The sequence below is a fragment of the Megalobrama amblycephala genome, linkage group LG21, assembly GCF_018812025.1.
Source record: "Megalobrama amblycephala isolate DHTTF-2021 linkage group LG21, ASM1881202v1, whole genome shotgun sequence".
NCBI lineage: Eukaryota > Metazoa > Chordata > Actinopteri > Cypriniformes > Xenocyprididae > Megalobrama > Megalobrama amblycephala.
In genome coordinates this window covers 4,766,976-4,789,045 of record NC_063064.1, presented here as the reverse complement: position 1 = coordinate 4,789,045, position 22,070 = coordinate 4,766,976, and the positions used below count along the sequence as shown (strand labels likewise).

At 36.4% G+C, this 22,070-nt stretch overlaps 1 protein-coding gene across 1 annotated transcript; it reads right to left on the bottom strand.

The window, feature by feature from the left end:
- Positions 1-61: 61 nt before the first annotated feature.
- On the bottom strand, positions 62-20,428 carry nek4 (NIMA-related kinase 4). The gene is made up of 16 exons (XM_048173682.1): positions 20,127-20,428; positions 17,883-18,149; positions 17,597-17,794; positions 13,232-13,339; positions 12,925-13,079; positions 12,436-12,565; positions 11,716-12,327; positions 11,284-11,337; positions 10,736-10,882; positions 10,444-10,572; positions 8,690-8,774; positions 5,025-5,134; positions 4,459-4,550; positions 4,046-4,263; positions 3,716-3,849; positions 62-536 (listed from the first exon to the last, which is right to left on the bottom strand). The coding sequence occupies exons 1-16, from the start codon at positions 20,211-20,213 to the stop codon at positions 438-440; spliced, it is 2,625 nt and encodes an 874-aa protein (XP_048029639.1). The 5' UTR covers positions 20,214-20,428; the 3' UTR covers positions 62-437.
- Positions 20,429-22,070: the final 1,642 nt, after the last annotated feature.

The following is a 22,070-nucleotide window of genomic DNA, read 5'->3' as shown; positions in this document are numbered from 1 at the left end:
AGGAACTTATTTTTTTGAGTGGCGATGTATTGGTTTGTTAATGCAAAAGAAAGCACAGCATTCCTGAAATGTCATTTATTATAAATCATTTCTTATCGATTTACATTATTCATAATATAAATATACAGTCATGAAAATAGGAAAACTATTGAACTATTTTCAACGTCTTGCAATTTAATTCAATTTTGCTATCCACATAGCACAAGTTCACATTTCCAATAGAAAATAATGCTTTTGTGAAATTTAAATGTGCATAATAACATAGCTTTATTGCATATCTAGTGTTAAACTCAGTACTATCACTATACATTTACAAAAGCATTAAAAAAGTAACAGTGATTGTTGATAGGAGGCTTCCTGTTTTTCTGTAAAGAGCACAAATCAGTCTACTGCCTACCAGCAGTAACGGTATATCAGTGTTTCACAAGGCATCTGGCTCAATCTTTGAATGCAACGTCCTCAAAAAACTTCAGCTGTTGCACTTTCACTGCGTACTGCTTGTATTTTTCCTCCCCCATTTGTTCCTGCAGTAAATGCTGGATAGAAAAACAGAATAAAAATCTTTGAATGTTGTTTTCTAAAAATGTTTCATTCATTCGTGTTCACAGTATATTTAAATATATCTCCTTCAGTCAAGTCACCTTTATACAATATAGATTGTTTCAAAGCAGCTTTACAGAGATAAACAGGAAAATAATGGTAACTGTAGTACTACTCTAAAATCAATGGGTCTCATGCACTAATAATTGCATGGATTATTTAGATTTATATGCACAGAAGAAATTTCTCTAATTCACAACCTGTGCATACACACATAGTTTTGTTCTTAAAGGGTTAGTTCACCCAAAAATGAAATTTATGTCATTAATTAATCATCCTCATGTTGTTCCACACCCTTAAGACCTTCATTCATCTTCAGATTTAACACAAATTAAGATACACTATCAGTGCGTTCCAAACGGGATACATCACCCTACGAAGGGCACTTCGGAGTGAAAACAATCATGGCTGCCATATTGAAGGGTCGTTCCAAACCGAAGTGCTCAAAGCTGGCCACTTCAAAGGGCTCTTCGGAATGAAGAATTTCGAAGGGTACAACTGATGGACACTTTGGGCCCCCATGATCCTTTGCACAGGGAAGTTGTTTGATGTCACAGAATAGGTACAGGAGGTTAGGAGTTCGATTTTACCTATGAATGCATGTATAGTATTTTTCTATACTGCAAGATTTATACGAGTTAGATTTGGTACTTTATTATGGTCAAAATGACATTGTATTTCAACAAAAATTCTTTACAGCTCCCTTTATCAGTCCATTCAAATGTTTAAAATACATAGACACAATATACATTATATTTAAAGTAAAAGTCTGGCAGTAGCTTATAATGTTACTACAGTAAATTAATGCGTATTAATACAAAGAGGTAAACCAGGTGAAAAAAGACGAAAGCGCCTCTTTGATTGTCTCATTAAGATGACGCAGAAGTGCGTTCCAAAAAAATAGTTGTTTTGACTCCTACACCATTCATCCCTTCGAAGCTCTCACTCCGGAGGGTAAACCCTTTGAAGGGATTAGGGCATAGGGATGAGCCCTTCCTAATGGAATGCAGGGTATATTGCCAAAAGTATTGGGACACCCCTCCAAATCATTGAATTCAGGTGTTCCAATCACTTCCATGGCCACAGGTGTATAAATCAAGCACCTAGGCATGCAGACTGCTTCTACAAACATTTGTGAAAGAATGGGTCACTCTCAGGAGCTCAGTGAATTCAAGCGTGGTACCGTGATAGGTTGCCACCTGTGCAATAAGTCCATTCGTGAAATTTCCTCACTACCAAATATTCCACAGTCAACTGTTAGTGGTATCATAACAAAGTGGAAGCAATTGGGAACAACAGCAGCTCAGCCATGAAGTGGTAGGCCACGTAAAATCACAGAGCGGGGTCAGCGCATGCTGAGGCACACGGTGCGCAGGAGTAGCACAATTTCTGCAGAGTCAATAGCTACAGACCTCCAAACTTCGTGTGGCCTTCAGATTAGCTCAAGAACAGTGCATAGAGAGCTTCAAGGAATGGGTTTCCATGGCTGAGCAACTGCATCCAAGCCTTACATCACCAAGTGCAATGCAAAGCGTTGGATGCAGTGGTGTAAAGCACACCATCACTGGACTCTAGAGCAGTGGAGACGTGTTCTCTGGAGTGACGAATCATGCTTCTCTGTCTGGCAATCCAATGCACGAGTCTGGGTTTGGCGGTTGCCAGGAGAACAGTACTTCTCCTGGCAACTGGGGATTATGGTGTGGGGTTGTTTTTCAGGGGTTGGGCTTGACCCCTTAGAGTTCCAGTGAAAGGAACACTTAATGCTTCAGCATACCAAGACATTTTGGACAATTTCATGCTCCTAACTTTGTGGGAACAGTTTGGGGATGGCCCCTTCCTGTTCCAACATGACTGCGCACCAATGCACAAAGCAAGGTCCATAAAGACATGGATGAGCGAGTTTGGTGTGGAGGAACTTGACTGGCCTACAGTCCTGACCTCAACTCGACAGAACACCTTTGGGATGAATTAGAGCGGAGACTGCGAGCCAGACTTTCTCATCCAACATCAGTGCCTGACCTCACAAATGCGCTTCTAGAAGAATGGTCAAAATTCCCATAAACACACTCCTAAACCTTGTGGAAAGCCTTCCCAGAAGAGTTGAGGCTGTTATAGCTGCAAAGGGTGGGCCAACTCTATATTAAACCCTACGGATTAAGAATGGGATGTCATTAAAGTTCATGTGCACGTAAAGGCAGGCGTCCCAAAACTTTTGGCAATATAGTGTATTTTTGATGACATCCAAGAGCTGTCTGACTCGTTGATAGACAGCAATTTAAACACCAAATTCAAGGACCAAAAAGGTACTAAAGACATCATTAAAACAGTCAACTTGACTGCAGTGGTTCAACCTTAATGTTATGAAGTGACGAGAATAATTTTTGTGCGCAAAAATAACTATATTCGACAATATCTTCTCTTCTGTGTCATTCTTCTATGCCGTATACGTTCAGTGCTTCCGGGTTCCACGTCAGAACGCAGAGTCTTTATTGGCCGGCTCCTGCATCAGCATCACACGCATGCGTCGTGCTGCTCACGTGAACAGCGTCGGCCAATACTGATCCGGCGTTCTGACTTAAACACGGAAGCGCTGAACGTAAATAGTGTAGGAGAATGACACAGAAGAGAAGATATTGTTGAATATAGTTATTTTTTTGTGCACAAAAAGTATTCTCGTCACTTCATAACATTTTTTTGTTCTGAAAATTTGTGTTCTGAAGATAAATGAAGGTCTTGCGGTTTTGGAATGACATGAAGGTAAGTAATTAATGACAATTTAAATTTTTGGACGAACTAACCCTTTAACCTCAAATCTGCCTTTTTACACAGAGGAACCTTGCAACTTGAGCTGTAATGCACATTTCTAAATATTAAATATATTTAAAATGTATAAAAGTTCTATTTAACACATTTATAAGGCCCCCCAGAGTATGTAATTTTTGTGTACGTGTGATTTTACTTGTTCCTGCATTGTATCATAAATTTTTACAAAAAATTAACGATGAATCATGATTTGTTCGTAAACATCATTATCAATGGCCTATTAATTGTAATGTCTTTCTAATGTACAGTGAGTCGCCAGTCTGCTCTAGCACATGGATTTTAGCTGACTTGCCTCTCTCTTAACTTCATCCTCTTCCTGCATGATGTCCAGGACTCGGTCCAACAGCTTCACGCCGAGTCCTTTAACCACATCTGTACGCAAGTGCTCGATCACTCTCCTGACCTTTGCTGGACCCGTGCTGTCATCTAAATGCAGACAATTAGGAATATAATGATGGATTCTGTCACCAGACTAGTGTATTTAAAATGCAGAATTACTCAATTCACATTTGTTCTAAATATGTTAATCATTTGCAATTTTCTGATGTAAAGGAATTTGCAGATTTGTATTAATGGTGAATGTTACTAAAAAAAAAAAAAAAAAAATTGTCAGGCGAGTTACCTAACGGGAAGCCACTGATTTGGAAATCTCCCTGTCCCTCTCTGGATTTCCCATGAAGCATCAGTGTGTCCCTATACTTCCTGTTTAGTTTGAACTCAGGCAGTGGAGTGGAGTGGCATCTTAGCCCATCTGGCTCAAATGATACATCTCTGGCATCCATGTGTAATGTCTGTGTCATCATTTGAACCAGGTCTTGCATCTCATTGTTCTCACACTTTCTGTTAAAAAAAAACATTTGGGCCTTTTGTCACTGTTATTGGCAGTAAACAATGCGAAGAACATATGCCAGCTACATGTGACGCATACTTAATCAGAATATGACCCAATTCTGACATTATTCATAATTTTTTAACATACATAAATGTGGCCACTTATGTCTCATTAGTGATTTTCAAATTAGTGCGAGGTCTTACCGTTCTCTGTAGTCCCCCTCTGAACGCTCAGTGGAGCTGGTGGAGGAACTACACTCGTCTTCGTCAGACTGTCTCCATGAGGACTTCCTCTCCTGATACACAAAGAGAACCAAAACAGTTCAGGTAAGATCCCTTTTGACCAAGTAGCTGAGATCTTGCATTCTAAGGTGATATTACATAACACTGAGAAGATGTCAGAGTATTTGTTTCAAGTCAGCATGAAACTGGTTTGATTTAATGGTGTATTTAAAGGGACAGTTCACCCAAAAATGATACTTTGGTCATCATTTACTCACCCTCATGTGGTTCCAAACCTGCATGTGTTTCTTAAATGTAATATCCGAGATAATAATATAAAATATAATTTAAAGAATGTTGAGAACTAAACTCTGGGGCCCATTGTATGGACAAAAAAATAAAAATAAATAAAAAAAGAATGCGAGTAAATGACAGGATTTTCATTTTTAGGTGAACTGTGCCTAGAACTCAGATTCTGTCTAAACAGATTTATACTGCAAGTATGAAGTGTATGCCGTTCTGAGTCAGCGAGTAAGAATTAGACGTACCTTTTTTGTTTCCAAAGTTGTGCTGACAGGTCTTGGGCAGTCTATCTGGTCTGTCTGCTTACTGTCTAATGAGGGGACATCACAAGGTGCCCTTTTGACAGCGGACACTGCTTCAAAGAAAAGAAACCAAGGAATCATATTCAGTGAAACTGTACAAAATCTCCTTTCATCTGAATTCATGTATGCAGCACCTGTGGGCTTTGATCATAGTGGGCGGCTCTACAGCCCCTCATGCATTCTAATGGACACATGCAGAAACGTCTCGCTTTGATCCGCCAAAACTGTTCTTAAGGGTGTTATTACTCTTGAGGCCTCTTTAACAGAATGAAAGTCTGACCCCCTTTAAATGGACTAAAAAGTGAACTGAAGGGATGGATTCTGGAATCCACTGCCGCTTCAATATATATCTTTTAAGTTATTAATCAACATATATCTTTCTGTTAAATTATTTGAATGACTTCTTCAATGTATGTTAAAGCATCTATTTTCCTCTGTACCTCTCCCTGAGAGAAAAGAACATGTTATCAGTATGTTTTGGGAAAGTTTCCCGCTCAGAGCAGAGCTCAGATCAACTTCAACCTTGAAGAAGCTGTGAATCATGTGCATCTGTGTATGTGCACTAAGTGTTCTGTGCAGGTCCTTTGTACTGGTGGACAACTGGCACTCTGCTTAAGACCAGCAGACGTCATGTCATGACCCCAAAGTGAAATCCAGTACCTAAATCCAGAGTCCCCTCGTCAGCATCCTGACAAATGGAGATATGCTTCTTACTATCTGTCCACGTGTGGAAAATATCTAATCTTGTCTAATTTTCTTAGCCAATCAGAATCATCCAACCTGAAGTAATGATGTAGTTAGTTGACTCTGTTAGAGTATAATTGCTGTGAAAATGTGAATGTACGCAGAGCGGCCTACGAACTCCTTGTGAGACTTGAAGCTGGCTTCTGCTGATGAAAATGCAAACTATTCTTCATTAAATTTTTCTTCAATTTATTAATTATTTTAAACTTTGACTCCAGGTCTTTATTCAACATATCTGGTTTCAAGGGTCCTAAACTGTTCTAAACTGAAAAAGAATCTAGCATTCATATTGATTGTGTTTATATACAAAAGAATATTCTGATAGTAGTCAGAATATGGTCATGTCTATATTCAAATAGCGGTGCAGTGTTATTTTAGTATTTATATACTAATAGTTTTAATATTAATTTGAATGAGCTTTTATTTTATATTTTCATTTTAGTAATTTATGTGCTTTTGTCATTTTATTATTTTTTATATTACTGTTTAGGTTTAATTTATTTATATTTCAGTTTTAGCTTCATTTCCAGTTAGTATATTAGTGCTTCGACATTTAACCAGTGTTGGGGAAAGTTACTTTTAAAAGTAATGCATTACAATATTGCGTTACTCCCTAAAAAAGTAACTAATTGCATTACTTAGTTACTTTTTATGAAAAGTAATGTTACATTACTTTTGCGTTAATTTTTCTCACCTGGGCTAGGCTTGCTGCTTTGTTTTTTTAATAACAAAAAAGTTCTATTTTTGGCAAATGTAAAGGGCCTTTCACACCAAAACTGAAATGTATAAGCCTCAGGCTTAGGGAAATGCATATATAAATGCATACAGTAGAGGGCGCAGCTCAAACAAACCTTTCAGCTGTGCCATTCTAGATTAAAGAAGAATAGAATACAGGAGGAGGATGTTAAACACTCTTATTTCTAAATGTAATCTAGAGTAATTTTAGCTTGTATGGTTGAATTAGGTAATTGAAGGTCAGCAGCAAAGACACTGGTTAATAAAGTGAGATTAAATGCATAAAGTATATTTGTGTAATTTAATATAGTTATAGGGTTAGTTCACCCAAAAATGAAAATTCTGTCATTTATTACTTACCCTCATGCCGTTCCACACCCGTAAAACCTTCTTTAATCTTTGGAATACAAATTAAGATATTTTAGTTGAAATCCGATGGCTCCGTGAGGCCTCCATATTCCATGACAAGAATATTTTTGGTGGTGCACCAAAAAAACAAAATAACGACTTATTTAGTGATGGCCGATTTCAAAACACTGCTTCAGGAAGCATCGGAGCGTTATGAATCAGTGTTTCGAATCTTCTGTTCGGAGCGCCAAAGTCACGTGATTTCAGCCGTTGACAATTTGACACGCGATCTGAATCATGATTCGATACACTGATTCATTTGTGCTCCGAATCTTCCTGAAGCATTGTTTTGAAATCGACCATCACTAAATAAGTCATTATTTTGTTTTTTTGGCGCTCCAAAAATATTCTCGTTGCTTTATAATATTAATATTGAACCACCGTACTCACATGAACTGATTTAAATATGTTTTTAGTACCTTTATGGATCTTGAGAGAGGAAATGTCATTACTCCCTATGGAGGCCTCACGGAGCCATCAGATTTCAACTAAAATATCTTAATTTGTGTTCCGAAGATTAAAGAAGGTTTTACAGGTGAGGAACGACATGAGGGTGAATAATAAATGACAGAATTTTCATTTTTGGGTGAACTAACCTTTTAATTATTACAGATTTGTATAAAATTCTGAGATTGCATTTCAGTTTTTATTCATTTTGAGGATTACTGAATGTTTTCGTGCAAGTGAGATGAGTAAATGTATGTTCAGATTCAGTCTAGAACTACAATAACCATCATGTTCACACAGCGCACACAACACCTCTGCACTTTATTTCTCTGAACATGGGGACAGGAGAGCGGTCAGTCAATAAATGTGAAAAAGTAACATACGTTACTTATTTGAAAAAGTAACTTAGATATTTTTCTGTAAATTGAAAAAGTAATGAGTTACTTTACTAGTTACTTGAAAAAGTAATCTGATTATGTAACTCAAGTTACTTGTAATGTGTAACCCAAAACATTTCAGCTTTATTTATTTATTTTTTTTATAATTTTAGTTAACAATAATAACCCTAAAGCTATAAAGCATTTAAAGCCTTAAACAGATTTGGACCATTGTCTGAAAATGAACATAGTCATTGTTCCTGTTAGGGCTGGGACAATAAAACGATGCATCGTGAATCGAGAAATGATTCTGGGATTTTCTTGAGATTTTCCGAGCCCATCATGATTATCTCTCGAATCGATTCTGAGCTTGGTTTTCAACAGCAGATGGCACTGCGTGCTTTAGAAACAGCCTTACTCTGCTTGCTTCCAATTCTTTACACACACCACTTGAACATTGTATAAAATAATCATTCATAAAGTTCAAAAAGGTTGAAGCGAATTACAAGGATGTTTGCAGTGGGCTGTTTACATTAATCTCACATCATAAAAGCATTCTGAGGTGTAAGTACATTCTCAGACTCAGATGAATGCATGAGCACTCTTCAGCACTTTTCTTTATGCAAGGTTAAAAAGTCGCCTAGAGCGCCATCTGCTGTTAAAAACTAAGCTCAGAATCCATTCGAGAGAAAATCGCGATGCATTTAGAAAATCTCAGTATCGGTCCATGAATCGCGATGCATTGATTTATTGTCCCAGCCCTAGTTCCTGACCCAAAAAGAGTATTCAGATCCTGTTTTGATTTATTTTTTGCATTAACATTTCCACTTTCCATTCACACATTCCATTCACAACATTTTAAAGGCAAATTAATGGCATTCAAATATATTCACAAACCTTGTTGTCTAGAGTTCTCCTGTAATTGCTTCAGTCTTCTCCTTTCCCTGGCAGACAGTGGGCGATTCTGTAAGTACAGTGATTTCTATTAACAACAAACTCAAAGATGAAACTTTATTGACACAAAGCTTCAAACAAACTGTTTAAAAGAAACCTGATGCCATGGGAAATATCAGATTACTGCATGTGCACATGCATTCTTTATAGCGATTTACTGTATACAGCAGTTTGATACTAGGTGCTGGTCATATAATTAGAATATCATCAAAAAGTTGATTTATTTCACTAATTCCATTCAAAAAGTGAAACTTGTATATTATATTCATTCATTACACACAGACTGTTTTTCAAATGTTTATTTCTTTTCATTTTGATGATTATAACTGACAACTAAGGAAAATCCCAAATTCAGTATCTCAGAAAATTTGAATATTGTGAAAAGGTTCAATATTGATAACACCTGGTGGCACACTTAATCAGCTAATTAACTCAAAACACCTGAAAGGCCTTAAATTGTCTCTCAGTCTAGTTCTGTAGGCTACACAATGGAGAGACTGTGACTGACAGTTGTCCAAAAGCAAGACACAAAAGGTCTTGCAAAAGAGGTGCCTGTTCACAGAGCTTGTGTCCAAGCACATTAATCGAGAGGCGAAGGGAAGGAAAAGATGTAGTAGAAAAAAGTACACAAGCAATAGGGATAACTCACCCTGGAGAGGATGCAAACAAAACCCATTCACAAAGAGTGGACTGCAGCTGGAGTCAGTGCTTCAAGAACCACTAGCACAGACGTATGCAGACATGAGTTTCAGCTGTCGCATTCCTTGTGTCAGACTCTTGAACAACAGCGCATCAGAAGCATCTCTCCTGAAAGACTAAAAGGACTGGACTGCTGCTGAGTGGTCCAAAGTTATGTTCTCTGATGAAAGTAAATTTTGCATTTCCTTTGGAAATCAGGGTCCCAGAGTCTGGAGGAAGAGAGGAGAGGCACACAATCCTCGTTGCTTGAGGTCCAGTGTAAAGTTTCCACAGTCAGTGATGGTTTGGGGTGCCAGTCATCTGCTGGTGTTGGTCCACTGTGTTTTCTGAGGTCCAAGGTCAACGCAGGCGTATACAGGAAGTTTAAGAGCACTTCATGCTTCCTGCTGCTGACCAACATTATGGAGATGCAGATTTCATTTTCCAACAGGACTTGGCACCTGCACACAGTGCCAAAGCTTCCAGTACCTGGTTTAAGGACCATGGTATCCCTGTTCTTAATTGGCCAGCAAACTTACCTTAACCCCATAGAAAATCTATGGGGTATTGTGAAGAGGAAGATTATATGCCAGACCCAACAACGCAGAAGAGCTGAAGGCCACTATCAGAGCAACCTGGGCTCTCATAACACCTGAGCAGTGCCAAGACTGATAATGCCACGCCGCATTGCTGCAGTAATTCAGGCAAAAGGAGCCCCAACTTATTGAGTGCTGTACATGCTCATACTTTTCATATTCATACTTTTCAGTTGGCCAAGATTTCTAAAAATCTTTTCTTTGTATTGGTCTTAAGTAATATTCTAATTTTCTGAGATACTGAATTTGGGATTTTCCTTAGTTGTCAGTTATAATCTAAAATGAAAAGAAATAAACTTTGTATATCAGTCTTGTGTATGAATAAATATAATATACTTTCACTTTTTGTGGAATTAGTGAAATAAATCTGGATATTCTAATTATATGACCAGCACCTGTATACAGTCCCAATGTTTCACCTGCTGTTCTGGAGCGTTCTTGGATGAGAGATTGGAAGTTCTGTTCGTCTGAGTTACTCTGGCCTTTCTGTGCACTGTTTATTGATAGCACATCTTCAGGAAGAGGCGGCAGAGGTCTGGGCACTGCTTTGACCTAAACATATAAATGTTTTAGTGAGTAAGATCAGCGACAGACAACAGTAATAATATGAGGAGTGTGTGAATTAATTCTGGTTTGTGTTAATTCTTTGATAAATAGCTATTAATTAATCATTAAGTTGTAATAATACAAGAATTCCAGTGCTGAAACTACTCACTTGATGACTGTTCTGGTCATCTAGGGACTTGTCCTTCTTCCTCTGCCTGCGCTGACGTGACATGGATGGTTCGGAGGAAGAGGAAGAAGGAAGAAGAACTGGTCTGCTTTGATCTGAGAGTGCTGTGGACTCTGAATTGCATGGCTCCTAAATGTCATTACAAGTAATATTTAAATATTATTTAAAGGATTAAATAAATATTTATAATAAAAATATCAAAATATTTTTAATATATAGCAACAACAATAATAATTAATTAATGATTTGCACAAAAAGTAATTGTATTTGAATCACCAATCTGAAAAACAAAAGCAATAAAAACACCTGAGTTTCACTATCAGTTTTTAAAGATTAAGTAAATATCTGTATTATTAATAATAATAATATAAACAAATAAGTAAATATATATTTTATGGAATAATTATATAACAATATACATTTTTTTAAAGTATAAATTTTACAATATAATTTTGTATTAATAAATTTAAATAAAGTTTTTTAAAACAAGAAAGAAAGAAAGAAAGAAAAAGAACAGAACAGCGTTTTACCATTAAAATTACAGGAACAGGCTTGAGTAGTTTTTCTGTGGAGTCTAAACTTCCCTGCAATGTAAAATACAAAAAATACATTGTCTTTAGAATCAATCCATCAATCAATCAATCAATCAATCAATCAACCAAACAGTTTTGGTGACCATTGACTTCCATTGTATGGACAAAAAAACAATGAGAAATTTCTCAAAATATCTCCTTTTATGTTCCACACAAGAAAGAAAGTCATACAGGTTTGGAACGACATGAGGGTCGGTGAATGATGACAGAATTTTCATTTTTTGGTCAACTTGAATCTTTCTCATTGTAAATCTTTCTTGTTTGTGCAGATCATAAAACATACTTAAAACCATCAATGTAAGAGGGACTTTAAGAGAGTTATGGTTTAAACCTATCAGAAGCTTTGATTGGTTCATCACAGTAACGTACCTCACTCTCCTCAGTTGAACTTCCAGTAGGAACATCCTTCAGGACACAAGCATTGCTGTGATTATCATCAACAGCAGCTGAAGTTCTTTGGCTCTCCGACTTTCTCTCAGCATAGTGATGATGTTCAGTGGGGTCATACGGGATGTCCTCCACCCCTGCCTCCTGCAGGAGCTTCATAGTGTCGTCTTTAAGATCCATACTCGCATCAAGAGCCTTATTATTGGTTCGATCCGCAGGTTTGGGTGCGTTTGAGCTTTCTGATTTCAGTCCATTTGCTGACATCTTATCCTCCGTCCTGCTGACACCAAACTCTTGTTTCAGAGGGTGTGTCTGAGGAGGACTGGGATCTTCTTTCTCATCTTTCTCTCTCTTCTTGCTCACAGATGGCGGCTTGTGGTTCTGAAGGCTGCTGGGTTTTGGCTGTGGTGGTTTGGCTTTTCTTTGTTTCTGGGATTGGATTTCAATGTCTATATTGCTAATAGTGGCTATAGATTGTCCTGTTGAGTTAAGCATGTCCCGACTAGGAAATTTGGGTGGCAATGGTGGGTTAGGAACCACATTTTCCACATCACCATTGCAGAGTTTTTGTCTGTTCAAGTGATTTTCTTCAACCTATGAAATGTGGAAAACAAAACAGATGAACTGAGATCATGTCCACACACATGGGCATAAAATCAGCAACTTGGCAGCTGGACGCACAGATTCCCATTTCAATCCTACCTTTTTTCTTCTGGTCTTTGACTCAGAGTTAAAACACTGTGGCTGAACTTCATGATTTGGTTTGGTTGAGCCATCTGATCCGGCACTCGGTTTGCTGTTCACTGCATTTTTCCGTGATTTGGCAGTTTTCCTGGTAGATCAGTAACAGGACAGATCATTTAAACTAGGGGTTTAACGGTACACTTACAATTACGTTCCGCACATGCAGTGATTAAAATAACACTGTATTCCTTTGGTACACATGCGTACCGACCCGAAAGACACGGACCGAAAAATGTTGTACATGTGTGGTAAATGAATACAGTGTAAATGGGACAATATTGTTTATATCGATATATTCTGATGTTGTAAACATATCTGAAACATAATAAAGGACAAAGAGTGAGCTGCTACAGGATAAGTGTACAACCCAAGGGGACTTAAGGGGAATCCTCAGTTATCAGTTTTTTATTTTAATTTTATTGGAAAGGTAGGAATGAGTGCACATACTCTTTTGTGGCCTCCAGGAACATGGAGATCTGATGTTTGATGTACGGCTGTCGGAGGATGTGTTTGACGTCTGGCCTGTCCTCTGGTTTCTTACACAGCATCCGCTTTATCAGTTCTCCCAGCTGGGGGTCGTACTTACTCGGCATCTGGGGCAGCTGAATATTAAATAATAATAATTAATAATACTGTTAATATAATATGAGGAAGGATGAAATGGGTACTGATATGGATGGACAGCTCTTTAGAGCTAATGAATGCAAATATTTACAGTTCAACAGTGAAACAGATGATGAATATAATCCTCTACCTTCCCTTCTACGATCCGATAGACAAGAGAGTTCATGTCTTTTGCGTTGAAGGCATGTTTTAGAGTTGCCATCTCATACACGCAACATCCCAGAGCCCATATGTCCGACTGCAAACACAAACAAACATGAGTGAATGAACAAACATGAATAATGATAATTTGGTGAAAAAACTCCAGGTTACTACAGAATTAAAAGGGAGAAATTAAAAAAAGAAGTCTACTTTAGGACTATTTAGATTTCTGTCTTAAAATTTAAGAAATCCTTAAGACCTTTTATGTTTGATAGTTTATTTTATTTTTTTTCCATTCCAATTCTTCATCATTAAATTATTACTTTAAACAAATATATTTTACAGTGTTAAGGCAAAATAACAAATACTAACATTAGGTAACCTGTTACATTTTAAATAATATTTTATATAAAAACATAACACATAAGTTCAAAAATTTGGGGTCGGTTAGATTTTTTAATGCTTTTAACAAAAAAGTTTCTTATGCTCACCAAGGCGGCATTTATTTGATCAAAAATACAGTGAAAACTGTAATATTGTGAAATATTATTACAATTTTAAAATATGTTCTGTTTTCTATTTCTATATAATTTATTCCTCTGATCAAAGTTGAATTTTTGCCACATGATCCTTCTGAAATCATTCTAATATGCTGATTTAGTGCTCAAGAAACTTCTTATTATTATCAATGTTTAAAACAGTTGTACTGTTTTTTTTTGTTTGTTTTGTTTTGTGGAAATCGTGATACTTTTTTCAGGATTCTACAATGAAAAGATGTATAAAAAATATATATATATATATATTATATATTTGTAACAATGTAAAAGTCTTTACTGTAACTTTTGATCAATAGAAATGTAAATTTCTTTAAAAAAAAAAATCTTACTGACTTTTGAAATGACAAATATATATATATATATATATATATAATACATACACATACACACACACACACACACACACACAGGTGCTTGTCATATAATTAGAATATCATGAAAAAGCTGATTTATTTCACTAATTCCATTCAAAAAGTGAAACTTGTATATTATATTCATTCATTACACACAGACTGATATATTTCAAATGTTTATTTATTTTTATTTTGATGATTATAACTGACAACTAAGGAAAATCCCAAATTCAGTATCTCAGAAAATTAGAATATTACTTAAGACTAGGGCTGCACGATTTGGGGAAAATGTCATATTGCGATTATTGAGGTCAATATTGCGATTGCGATTTGCGATAGCGATATAATAAACAAATAGTATCATGAGTCATCTTGCTTGGTTCTCAATGAAAATACACACACAGATTACTGATAATGCTGAAATGTGTATTTCTCAACTCAAACTAGCAACAACAGCAAACAAATGCACAGCGTTTTCAAATTAAAATATTTTTATGAAATTAAATAACATCTTTGCATTACTGCAAACTTGTTATAATCCCATTTAAGATATTTGTTTCTTTACTAATCTGTAGTGGTTCAATGGATCACAAAACTCACGGTTCGGATCACATCACGGTTATGACGTCACAGATCGGATCATACTTCGGATCAGCACAAAAAAAAAAAAAAAAATTTGATGGGGGTAACTTAACTTTGCATTTATTACTTAGCCCACTTAAACTATTCTGATACCATAGCATAAACTGCTAGCCTAAATAATACATTATTAAAGGCAAGTGAACAGACTGTAAAAAGAACAAATACTGTACACCAATTACAACAAGCATAGATAAATACTACATAAAGTCTAGCTAAGGTCTAACTGTAGTATTAATTTTCATGCACAGAAATGTAATACTTAAATGTAAAATGACACTGTTCATTGTATAAATTTAATATAGATTAATCTTTGTTAAAGCTGTGTTTTGTTGTTTGATTTACATGACAGACAACAGCAGGTATTTATAGGTTGCTGTCACTTTAAGAGTAAGACATGCACGCACACATCGGACAGATACATCCGAATTCTCACCTCGTTCAATTAAGACATAACTGAATGTGTTTACATGAATACTTGCTGAGAGGGGTATTTTGACTGACATAATGCGTGTATGTGACCATCCAAGTGCACTGAGGACGCGAAAGAGAAATCAATTTGGAGTTCGCGAGCTATAACGCGCCTCTCTCTCTCTCTGTGCGCGCGAGCCTTATATGTATGTGCGTCATGTGCGCACCGATAACAGCGCTGCGTGCGATACCGAATTAAATCCTCTTTCCTCTTCAACCACTACTAATCTGGGTTTATAATCTTATAGCCAAAATATCGCCATATAACAAAGGTAGCGTTTTTTCTTGCCACCAGTTCAGTGACCGTTTGCTCCGCATCCATCTTTACCCGTTCTCTGCGCTGCACACCGGAAAAGTCATGACCATGCGCGCCACACATGCCACTGCCTAAACTGAAACTGACTGGTCTTCTTTTTATTAGCGGTGTATAAAATGGGCAAACAGCTCTCAGATAATGGGTTGTTGTGTCCACACATTTATTTTTTTTATTTATTTATTAACTTATTATTATTTTATTTCATAAAATCGCAGCATTTTGCGTCATATAATCGCACAAGCTTGACATCGCGATTGCGATTGCGATATGATTAATCGTGCAGCTCTACTTAAGACCAATACAAAGAAAGGATTTTTGGAAATCTTGGCCAACTGAAAAGTATGAACATGAAAAGTATGAGCATGTACAGCACTCAGTACTTAGTTGGGGCTCCTTTTGCCTGAATTACTGCAGCAATGTGGCGTGGCATGGAGTCGATCAGTCTGTGGCACTGCTCAGGTGTTATGAGAGCCCAGGTTGCTCTGATAGTGGCCTTCAGCTCTTCTGCATTGTTGGGTCTGGCATATCGCATCTTCCTCTTCACAATACCCCATAGATTTTCTATGGGGTTAAGGTCAGGCGAGTTTGCTGGCCAATTAAGAACAGGGATAACATGGTCCTTAAACCAGGTACTGGTAGCTTTGGCACTGTGTGCAGGTGCCAAGTCCTGTTGGAAAATAAAATCTGCATCTCCATAAAGTTGGTCAGCAGCAGGAAGCATGAAGTGCTCTAAAACTTCCTGGTATACGGCTGTGTTGACCTTGGACCTCAGAAAACACAGTGGACCAACACCAGCAGATGACATGGCACCCCAAACCATCAATGACTGTGGAAACTTTACACTGGACCTCAAGCAACGTGGATTGTGTGCCTCTCCTCTCTTCCTCCAGACTCTGGGACCCTGATTTCCAAAGGAAATCCAAAATTTACTTTCATCAGAGAACATAACTTTGGACCACTCAGCAGCAGTCCAGTCCTTTTTGTCTTTAGCCCAGGCGAGACGCTTCTGACGCTGTCTGTTGTTCAAGAGTGGCTTGACACAAGGAATGCGACAGCTGAAACCCATGTCTTGCGTACGTCTGTGCGTAGTGGCTCTTGAAGCACTGACTCCAGCTGCAGTCCACTCTTTGTGAATCTCCCCCACATTTTTGAATGGGTTTTGTTTCACAATCCTCTCCAGTGTGCGGTTATCCCTATTGCTTGTACACTTTTTTCTACCACATCTTTTCCTTTCCTTCGCCTCTTTATTAATGTGCTTGGACACAGAGCTCTGTGAACAGCCAGCCTCTTTTGCAATGACCTTTTGTGTCTTGCCCTCCTTGTGAAAGGTGTCAATGGTCGTCTTTTGGACAACTGTCAAGTCAGCAGTCTTCTCCATGATTGTGTAGCCTACAGAACTAGACCGAGAGACCATTTAAAGGCCTTTGCAGGTGTTTTGAGTTAATTAGCTGATTAGAAGTGTGGCACCAGGTTTCTTCAATATTGAACCTTTTCACAATATTCTAATTTTCTGAGATACTGAATTTGGGATTTTGTCAATTATAATCAATAATCAATAATTATAGTTGTCAGTTATAATCATCAAAATAATAAAAAAAAATAAACATTTGAAATATATCAGTCTGTGTGTAATGAATGAATATAATATACAAGTTTCACTTTTTGAATGGAATTAGTGAAATTAATCAACTTTTTGATGATATTCTAATTATATGACCAGCACCTGTGTGTATGTATGTATGTATGTATCATATATATATATATATATATATATATATATATGATCTTTTTTGCATTACAATAATTAGAATTAGTAGGAAAAATTTGCTTAATTGTCACTATGTGCTAAATGAAAACAAAAAATATAAAATCTTTTCTTTCTTCTTTTGACTTTAGGACATGTTGATAGGTTTTGTGACATTCACCTATTTAGCAAAAGTTGATATAGGCACAATCATTGACGTAGACTGAATCCAGTGCTGAACTAACTCTCATTGTGAGTTGTGTCCACGCAGTACCTTGTAGTTGTACGGTTTGTTGGAGAACAGTTCTGGACTCATGTAGTAAGGTGTGCCGATCAGAGTGCTGGCCATATCGTTCTGATTCTCCAAGACCCGTGCGATGCCCAGATCACCCACTTTGATTATATTGGTTTTGGTCAAGAAAATATTCTGCGTTTTCAGATCACGATGCAGAATGTGCTTCTCATGTAAATACTACAGATCAAGAAAAAAGCAACAGCTTTATTATTCAGCTGAGAATCTCGGAAAGGTCAAATGGACGGACTGATGGATATTGACTAACCTGAAGGGCCATGGCTATTTGAACAAACCACTCCACCACCTGTCTCTCGGGCAGCAGTTCTCCCTTCTGCTGTTTGAGTCTGTGGTACAGATCTCCTCCCTCACAGAAACCCATCACGATGTACAGCTGACAGTCCTCACCTTCCCATGATTCCCGGTATGTGACAATGTTGGGATGCTTGAGCCGAGAGAGGAGCTGCGCTTCTTGCTCCGCGGCTCGTCGTTCACGTCTGGAGGATGTTCTCAGGTTCAGCTTCTTGATCACATACTGCCAAAAAAATGACCATTATTTTTATTTTGTTCAATATCAAGTTTAAAATGTAGAAAAATGTATAAATAAAAGTGTATGTTTTAAGTGTGGGTAACTATTTATTTTAAGATTTTCCACAATTTTAATCAATTTTTCAGTATATTTAAAATCACCATGAAATCAAAATGGAAAATTCTTAAATTTTATGGAATATTGCAGTACTTATTATAAATTATTTATTCATGAAGAATGTATATATATTTTTAAATAAATATTTATATATTTATTATTTAAATATTATATTTAATATATATATATATATATATATATATATATATATATTAAATGTATATTTAAATTCATGGTCCCTCATGATCTAGTTACGTAATCCCTGTAATTTCCCCTCCCTCTTACAGCGACAACCTGTCACTCACATGAGATCCTCCAAAAGCAAACCACAACCACCCAATCAATTCCCGTTGGACAAACTCAAGCCCCGCCCTACATTTTTTCTTGTTCAAGAAGCCATTTCACTTGGAAATACGTCACAACATGGAACAAAATAATATCGCAACTTTTGTTTCATGCTGACTTTAAATGGACCTGCTTGACAAATGACAAAAAGTAAAATAAATAAACGAATCAAAAAAACAGGCATGAATGATAAGAGAATTCAGTTTCTAACTTAATTTAAAAGAAAAAAAAAAAAGCTGTTAAAATAGTTTCAATTAATTTTAGAGCATTTTACACTCCAGAATGTCAACTACTGAGTAAGATATTTTGCATAAAAGATGTTTACATATAGTCAAAAAATTGCTGAATTTATAAAAATGACCCATTCAAAAATTTACAAACCCTTGATTTTAAATACTGTGTGTGGTTACCTGGATGATCTACGACTGTTTTTATGTTTTGTGATGGTTGTTCATGAGTCTCTTGTTGGTCCTGAGCAGTTAAACTGAGCTCTGTTCTTCAGAAAAATCCTCCAGGTCCTGCAGATTCTTCAGTTTTCCACCATCTCCAAAAAGGTTCAAACATTCACTGATGCTTTAGAAGGAAACGCGATGCATTGAGAGTCAGGGGGTGAAAACGTTTTGAACAAGATGAAGAGATGTCCAAATTTGTCTTAATGCATCATGTTTCCTTCTGGAGCATCAGTAAATGTTTGAACCTTTTTTAATAGTTGAGTTTGAGTCCCTCAATTGTCCTCAGTGTGAAAAGATGGATCTCAAAATCATTCAGTCACTGCTGGAAAGGGTTCAAATATGCAAAAAATGCTGGAAAACTGAAGAATCTGCAGGACCAGGAGGATTTTTCTGAAGAACAGAGCTCAGTTTAACTGCTCAGAACAAACAAGAGACTCATGAACAACCATCACAAAACATAAAAACAGTCATGGATCATCCAGGTGAACCACACACAGTATTAAGAATCAAGGGTATGTACATTTTTGAATGGGTCATTTTTATAAATTCAGCTATTTTTTTTACTATATGTAAACATCTTTTATGCAAAATATCCTATTCAGGACAGTACTAAATAAAAAAGAACACATTTTGCATGATCCCTCTTATTTTGTTTAAATAATTTAACATTTTGCAGATTCTGCAAGGGGTATGTAAACTTTTGAGCACAACAGTATGCTTAACAGATCATACATATTCACCTTTGACATGATCACTCTGTATGAAGCTTCCTATAGGCTCATAATTTACCTCTTAAAAAATAAGTTATTATATATAAATATTAAATGCATCATACAATAATTACAAATACCTAAGCTTTTCCTAAAATATGCAGATTCAATAATTCCACATTTTGATGGAATAAGCTAACTCTCAGCAGTAACGTGTACCCATCAGAGTGCAAAACAACAACAAAATCTGTTATTAACTAAGGCATTAGTTCAGCTAAGCAGTTAAATATATAAACCAGTGTGTTACTGATTAGCAGCGGTCTGCACAAACTCGGCAGCATGCATCACTCTAACGTTACCTGTTTACGGTCTGATTTGTGTCTGACCAGGTTCACCTCCCCATAACTCCCCTTCCCCACAACTCGAACGAATAAGTAACTGTCCATGATCCTCCTTCCAGAGATGCTGTCTGTATCACATAGCGAGTGATCTTAAGCCCCTCCGCGGGAGTTAAAATACAAGTAAGCGCGTTAATCTCAATGCATCGACGGTGATTTGTCTGTTTCAAACTTGTTTTGGGTGACATACACAGGGCGCAGGAAACAGACAGGCACAGCTTCGGCGTCACCAGGCAACTGGCCGCATTAACGCTCCACACTCCGGTTGAATGTGTGTTCAGTTTGAGCACAGCGCCCTCTGTAGGCTCAGCGACACATGACAAATGAGAATAATGGGTTGAGTTTCATAAGAAGATATGTTGACAATAAAAGTTTGATTCATAATCCTTAACATGTACACTAATATTTAAAAATAAGAATTATCTGCATATTACATTTCATACTATACTTATTTTTTTCTACCACATAATGCACATATGAAGGTTAGAAGTTATATGGAGTATGCGTTAGTTTATTTTCACCAGTAGGTGGCGTAATGTTTTTATTCAGAAGAAGACATGTAAAACCATTTGCCATAGTTAAACAGTTTTAACATTTTATGAATTTTAAAATTCATGTTGCCGTGTCATTGTGAAGTTACATATTTGTACATTCTAGTATGTTAGGCTACTCTAAAAAAGTAATTAATTACTAGCTATTAATTACATCTTCATTACTGCATTAATTAATCGCATTTGCTTAATTATTACTTATTAAAAATCTCATATCAACCTTGACCAGTTAAACAATACAAGGAATAGACATAAAACTGCTCTTTTAATTCTTTCAAATAAATAGGCTAATATAAATTTCATAAATGTTTCATTCTTGAACTGACCAAAGTATTTAAAGGGAGAAAGTTACATGAAAACATACATTTTTGCATAAGACGTTAAATTTTAATTTTAAATCCACTATTGTTTTGTTCTATAGTCAATACAGTTTTTAAAGGGTTAGTTCACCCAAAAATGAAAATAATGTCATTTAATTACTCACTCATGTCGTTCTACACCTTCGTTCATCTTCGGAACACAAATTAAGATATTGTTGATGAAATCCGATGGCTCAGTGAGGCCTGCATTGAGAGCAAAACCATTCAAACTCTCAAGATCCATAAAGGTACTAAAAACATTTTTAAATGAGTTCATGTGAGTTCATTGGTTCTATCTTAATATTATAAAGCGACAAGCATACTTTTTGTGCTCAAAAAAAAAAAAAAAAAAAAAACTTTTCAACAATATCTATAGGTATGGGCAGATTTCAAAACACTGCTTTATGAAGCTTCTGAACTTTATGAATCTTTTGTTTTGAATCAGTGATTCGGATCTCCTATCAAACGGCTAAACTGCTGAAATCACGTGACTCCGATTCACTGATTCGATTCGTAAAGCTCCGAAGTAGTGTTTTGAAATCGGCCCATCATTATATTGTTGAAAAGTCTTTATTTTGTTTTTTGCCGCATAAAAAGTATTCTTGTTGCTTTATAATATTAAAGGAACACTCCACTTTTTTTGAAAATGCGTAATATATTATTATTATTAGATATTATTTTTTTAAAAAGTGGAGTGTTCCTTTAAGATAGAACCACTGAACTCATATGAACTGCTTTAAAAATGTTTTTAGTACCTTTATGGATCTTGAGAGTTTGAATGGTTTTGCTCTCAATGCAGGCCTCACTGAGTCATCGTATTTCATCAACAATATCTTAATTTGTGTTCCGAAGATGAATGAAGGTGTAGAACGACATGAGGGTGAGTAATTAATGACAGAATTTTCATTTTTGGGTGAACTAACCCTTTAATGCAATTAATTCATAAGTAACTAAATTACAGAAATTTTAAGAGTAATCCCTTGCTTTACTTTTTC

Coding starts and splice junctions, on each gene's coding strand:
- nek4 (XM_048173682.1), bottom strand. CDS start 20,213: ATGGACAGTTACTTATTCGTTCGAGTTGTGGGGAAGGGGAGTTATGGG. Junction 18,150..20,126: donor ACAAATCAGACCGTAAACAG/GTAACGTTAGAG, acceptor TTTTTTTGGCAG/TATGTGATCAAGAAGCTGAA. Junction 4,264..4,458: donor GAGGGGGACTACAGAGAACG/GTAAGACCTCGC, acceptor TTTTTTTAACAG/AAAGTGTGAGAACAATGAGA.